This window comes from Phoca vitulina, unplaced genomic scaffold (assembly GCF_004348235.1).
Source record: "Phoca vitulina isolate PV1807 unplaced genomic scaffold, GSC_HSeal_1.0 scaffold92, whole genome shotgun sequence".
Taxonomy (NCBI): Eukaryota; Metazoa; Chordata; class Mammalia; order Carnivora; family Phocidae; genus Phoca; species Phoca vitulina.
Window position 1 is genome coordinate 1,409,975 of NW_022589795.1, and position 6,039 is coordinate 1,416,013.

Genomic DNA, 6,039 nt, shown 5'->3' on the forward strand with positions numbered 1-6,039 from the left:
CCGCGCGGGTGTTGGCAGGAGCGCGAAAGGTGGGAGACCAGGAACGTCTGGAGAGAGACCCGCGCGAGGGCATTCTTAAGGTCATGCAGACTGCGACTTAATTTGCTTATTTATTCATAATAAGCCTTATGCAAGTTAATATGTAAAAGGACAATCTGAAGGACGATCCCAAAACCTGAGCTTACATCAGATTTGTGGAGCCAGCCACCTGTGGACTGGAACCCAACTAAGTTGCTCCTCAGGCTCTAACTCTACCCATATGTGACTCATTCGTGTGGTCTTGCAGTGGCAACTTGGAGCAGGGAGACCGAGTCTTTAAAACTTTCCATCTGACTGTTAAAAGTTCTGTGCCTCAACTTTCCCTTCTGTAAAATGGTGATGATATTGCTTGCTCTAAAAGATAAAATTAAATCGAGTGTAACCGATTTAAAGAAGCGCTTTTAAAAGGTAAAAGATGCCATGCAAACGCAAAACAGTGGTGTGATTTATCGTTAGACTCCGGATCAAGCCTTAAATGTCTCCATCAGGCCTGTCATTGTGAGCAATTCAATTTTCCTCTTCCTCCCCATCTCTGTCTCCCCGAAGTATCCACCAGAGGACGCAGCTCCCCCAAAACTTTCCACCCTGGGCTTGGCTGGAGAAACTCAGTCCACACTTCCCTGCTAGTCCAGGCCCGCCGTTAAGCCACCCCAGCCCCAGACTAGGCCGTCCGTTGCTATGGGGACGGAAAGCCATGATGTCACCATTGACCGGGTGGGTGTGTTGGAGTCCATACCCTCATTATCCCCAAGACTCCCTGCCGGGACGTTGGAGGAGGGGTAAGACCGAACCAAAAAGACTCCCTCCTCCTACCATCTCGCGCCCCCTCCTGTTCAGGGAGTGGATGGCTGCCCCCGCGCGTGTCCGCACTAGCACACCGGCGTGCACGCGTGGGCACACGGAAGGCCCGAGCCTCGCGCGTTTGCCGCTTTCACCCTACCCCTCAGAACTTCGCCGAAACTCTGCCCCGCGCCCCTCTCCAAGGAAGTCAAAACAGTCAAATAAGCCCGGCTCGGCCCGCCCCAAACCTACAAGGGTTTCTCAGGTCACCCCCATGCTCTGGAATCCTGGTCCGGGCCCTCGGCTTCCCCGGGCCCCGCCCAGCTCCTCTGAGCCCCGCCCCTCCGGCTGCGCGGGCGGGAGGCGGGGCCGGGGGCGCGGCCGTCGGGCTGGGGGCGGGGCTGAGGGGGGGCCGCGGCCCCGGGCGGGGGCTCGGCGCGGGCCCGCGAGATGCCGGTGTCGGCGGCCGGAGCGGCTGCAGCTGCAGCGGCGGGGGAGGCGGCAGCGGGGCCCCGGAGGGGGGCTGCGCAGGGGGCCGGCGCGTAGCCGGGACTATGGAGGGGCAGAGCGGCCGCTGCAAGATCGTGGTGGTGGGGGACGCGGAGTGCGGCAAGACGGCGCTGCTGCAGGTGTTCGCCAAGGACGCCTACCCTGGGGTGAGGGACCCGCGTCTTGGGAGGAGGGCGCTGAGGCCGCGGGGATGGGTGATTAGGGCCCTAGGGACGGACCGATACGGGTGCCGGGGTAACCAGGGTCGAGAGAGAAGGGCTCGGAAAACCTGGGACCGAGGGAGACGTTGGGGGCTCTGGGGGACTGCAGAGGATTGGGGTGGGAGGAATTGGGGAGCAGGGTGAGATGAATGGGATTTGGGATAACCAGAGGATCCAGGAGGGGACGCTAGGGGAATGTCGGGGGTCCTGGGCATTGGAGAGGGGAAGAGCTAGGGGCTGAAGGGACCGGGAGGGGGTCTGGGAACCTAGCAGATATTCCGCTGAGGCAGCCGCTCCTGGGATCTCCCCTTTGCCCAACACCAGACCAACTTGTGTCCAGGGGCTGGGCTGGACCGTGTGTGGGAGTGAGGAAGGCATTTGTCTGGGATGAAGACTGGAGGATCTCATCTTGACCCATCCCTCTCTGCAGAGTTATGTCCCCACCGTCTTTGAGAACTACACCGCGAGCTTTGAGATCGACAAGCGCCGCATTGAGCTCAACATGTGGGACACTTCAGGTAGCCAAGTCCCTGGGGTCACCCTGACTTCCTAGGCCCCCACCTTGCCCCTCCCTTGGCTAGACTCTTAGGCTCCAGGTAAGCCCAGCCCATCCAATTTTAGGAGGAAGGAAAATCAATTTTCTGCTTAAAGCCGGGGAAACTGAGGCAGAGCTTGCAGAGACACAGAAATCTTGTCCTGAGAGAGAAAGCCCAGTATCCAGTCCTCTCAGCTGGATTCTGCCTACCTGGGAAAGTTGGGAAGAATGGATTTATTTTGGAACATGTTTCTTAGGAGATAGGGCTGGGTTTAGAAAAGACATTTAGAATTTCTTTGAGGGGTGGGGAACTGCTTCTATAGACTGAAGTGTAGAAATCTGAGATGTCCCAATGGGTGGGAGAGCTCTGCCCCTGCCCCTCCTCCTCCTCCAAAAAAGGGAGGAGGGTTTTTATTTTACTCAGCTCCCCTGGAGGGCTTTAGAAGATGTCTGTCAAAGCCCAGAAAGCATATGCAAAATTTTGAGAATGTCCAGAGATTTCATGAGCTTCTCAAAGACTCAGAAAAGATTAAGAATGATTACTTTTAGAGAAACCCCTAGGGAAGTGGAGAGCTGTTTTCTGCCATCTAACCTCCCCTCTCCCTGCTCCCCTCCTTGGAGAAACCCAGACTCCTTGAGGGATATTAATAATTGCTCTTTTCCATTCTCTGTTCCTAGCGTCCCTTGGCCAGGATTGGTAAGGTCTCCCATTCCCTTCCAGGCCTCCCACCCACTCAAGACCCTCATCTGTCCCCTCCCTCCCTGTCTTCTCTCAGGTTCCTCTTATTATGATAACGTCCGGCCTCTGGCCTATCCTGATTCAGATGCTGTGCTCATCTGCTTCGACATTAGCCGACCAGAAACACTGGACAGTGTCCTCAAAAAGGTGGGAGCCTGGGGAGGCAGCCTGGCTAGACTGAGGGGGACAGAAACCATGGTCCTGACACAACATGGGTCAGGAGGAGGGAGTGATGTCTGGGGCATGGTCATCAGCTGGAGAGTGTGTGAAGCTCTCGTCCTTCCCCATCCCTCTCACCCCCCCACCCCCTGCTTCCTGAAAGTCTGTCCTCAGAGCTGGATTCAGCATCTGGGGGAGATAGAGGAGGGCAGGGAGAAGTACTCAAGGGATTCCTTATCCATCCTCCGCATCTCCTTGGGTGTGGGAGCCCCAGATGGAGGGGATGGGAATGCTGCTCCAGGAGCTCAGGAGAGCCCTGTGGTCTCCTCTCCAGGCCTCTATTTCCATGAGAAAAGCCCACGTTGAATGGACAGAAGTCAGCTAAAGCAGCCCTAGTTCCCAGATGGGGGAGGGAGGGCAGATTGGTCTGTTCTCAGGAGCTAATTTGGGAAAGGGGGTGGGAATGGGAAGGTTTCAGGCCGGTAGACGCTTTATGGCGACTGAGGTAGAAGCAGGGCCCCTGACCCCACAGCCCCACCCCAGCCCTTTCCTCCCTCCCCATCTCCTACACCCCATCCTGCTTCCAGGCCAAGCCCACCATTCCTACCTTCTTGCTTGCATGGGAGAGTCCAGAGGGGTGCATGGTTTCTGCATGATGTGAGGAAGGGTGTTCTCCTGGCATGGAGCAAGGGTTCACCGTGTGCCTCCTCCTACCCCTCCATAACTGTTTTCTTCCCCCAAATAGTGGCAAGGGGAGACTCAGGAGTTTTGCCCCAATGCCAAGGTTGTGCTGGTTGGCTGTAAACTGGACATGCGCACCGACTTGGCCACACTGAGGGAGCTGTCCAAGCAGAGGCTTATCCCTGTTACACATGAGCAGGTGGGACTCTTGACCTCTGACCTGGTCCCAGCCTAGACCTCTCACCTCTGCCCCTCTCTATCTCTGATTTGAAAACCACCCTACTTGGCTCCTCCCTTGCCCTGACCTCTGACCTCTGACCTCCGACCCCATCCCTTGGCCACACCCCCACGCCCTCAGACTCCCTGCCCCTCGCTGAGCTGTAGGCTAAGCCCCATAACTTCCTCCATACACTCCATCCTTCCAGGGCACTGTGCTGGCCAAGCAGGTAGGGGCTGTGTCCTACGTGGAGTGCTCCTCCCGGTCCTCTGAGCGCAGCGTCAGGGATGTCTTCCATGTGGCCACAGTGGCCTCCCTTGGCCGTGGCCATAGGCAGCTGCGTCGTACTGACTCACGCCGTGGACTGCAGAGATCTGCTCAGCTGGCAGGCCGGCCAGACCGGGGGACCGGGACCGAGAGCGAGATACACAAGGATCGAGCCAAGAGCTGCAACCTCATGTGAGGGGCCGGCGTGGGGCAGAGTGTAAGGAGGGGCGGTGAGGGCACAGCTGTTCCCTGCTGCACCTGACTTCCGGACCGCCTGACTCTGGTAGCGACCTCAGGGCAGGCCAAGGGAGCGCTTCTCCTGGGCAGGAGAGCTGAAGGCAGAAGGGTGTCACCATTCCCCACGTCCTCATCCCCCTCCTCCCCACAGCAAGTGGAGGAAGCCAGCGGGACAGGCATCTGGGCTGGGAGCTGGGCTGGGGAGGGGGTTGGGGAAGCAGGCATGGAGCAGTGACTTTGGTTGAGTCTTAGTCTATGAAGGGTGCCTTCCCTCCCCACCCCCGGTATCCATATCCTGGCCCTGGCTTCCTTCCCTAAGGAAAGTGTCCATTCTGTGGCCTTCCCTTTTCCTCTCCTTTCCCTTCCACAGCTGTTCTCACTCATCCTAACCTCCAGGCAACACGCACTAAATTAAAAAGCAAGTTGAGAAGCCCCTCCCCCATCTACCCATAGTCCTAGCTCCCTCAATCCCTTCCCCCAGCTGTCCCCAAATAAAGCCCATGTCCATGGAAAACGGCTGTGGCTTTAGTTTTGTTGCTTTCTAAAAACCCAATCTACCAATTTCTAGCAGCAGGAGGGGGGAAGTTAGACTTCAGGAAGAACTTTCTTGTCTGTGCCCACAGAGGAAAAAAAGCCATGGGTCGGATTAGCAGTGTCCTTTTAGGAGCCAGAGGTGGGGGAGTGAGGGATCATGGGAATATTCATCTCAGTTAATGAGCCAGACAATCCTAAGGCCATTTGGGGGTTTTAAAGTGGACTGATGTGCAATTCATTCCTCAGCCCAGCTGGGGCCCCCTGCTCGAGTGGGAGGGGTCCTGCTGAAGTGGTCTAGGCCCCTTGTACACCACCTCCACCCCCAGCTTGGAATCTGCTGGTGCTCTAGGAGTTGTGGGGGTAGGGAAAGTTTCAAAAACCTCCATGTCACAGAAGCTGATTCTTATGTGCAGTGAAGTTACCCAAGGGGCAGTAGTTTGATTCTGGGGTTTCCTTGGAGGTGGGGGCAGAGGCTCTCACCTCCTTTCCGTCTTGAGCTCCTGGATGATTTTGGAGGGAACATCAGCTGTGAGTTAAGGTCACTGCCCACCCTCCCCCACCCCCACCCCCAACCCCAGAGAGGAGGAAAGCTGGTGGAGGGGCTGGCGGAGATCCTGTTGTCACGAAAGACAGTGCTGGTCTGTTTTCTTGGGAGTCTGGTTTCACATTGTCCTGCATTCCCTCCCTGGCTCTGTTCCCACTGGCCTCTTTTCGGTGACATTCTCCCCCAGGAACCATCCCTGGCGGTCCCCTCCCCCAGCCCCAGCCAGTTCTTCCAGACACACACTCTGGGATAGAACACAAACCTCACCCTCCCATCTGCTGGGTTCCCCCCGAATTCGCAGCCCATCCCTCCCTCGTTCATTCAGCGGATATGCACTGAGCACCAACTGTGTGCTAGACACCGGCTTGGGATTGTGAAAGGACCAGTGTCTGTGCTCTGGAGGCCAGCCCAACGGGGAAGAGAGGTAGCCCAGGTATGACAGTGCTTGCCTGTGGGAGCTCCTTACAGCCTCAGGCACCCAATCCTCTGAGCCAGGTCCTGAGGGCTGCAGGAGAGTTTGTTTGGCAGGCGTGGAAGGGGTAGGAAAGGCGCTCTGAGCAGAGGGTATAGCATGTGCAAACACGTGGCGATGAGAAA

At 57.2% G+C, this 6,039-nt stretch overlaps 1 protein-coding gene across 2 annotated transcripts; it reads left to right on the plus strand.

Annotated features, from left to right (window-relative positions):
* The first annotated feature begins 1,272 nt into the window (after positions 1–1,272).
* Positions 1,273–5,460, plus strand: RND2 (Rho family GTPase 2). 2 transcript variants are annotated; one of them, XM_032396630.1, is made up of 5 exons: positions 1,278–1,475; positions 1,960–2,047; positions 2,841–2,950; positions 3,708–3,842; positions 4,069–5,460. In XM_032396630.1, exons 1-5 carry the CDS (start codon positions 1,374–1,376, stop codon positions 4,321–4,323), a joined length of 690 nt encoding a protein of 229 aa, XP_032252521.1. In that variant the 5' UTR covers positions 1,278–1,373; the 3' UTR covers positions 4,324–5,460. The 2 variants fall into 2 exon arrangements, with proteins under 2 accessions (XP_032252522.1, XP_032252521.1); XM_032396631.1 differs by lacking the exon at positions 3,708–3,842 and having other exon boundaries at positions 1,273–1,475.
* Positions 5,461–6,039: the final 579 nt, after the last annotated feature.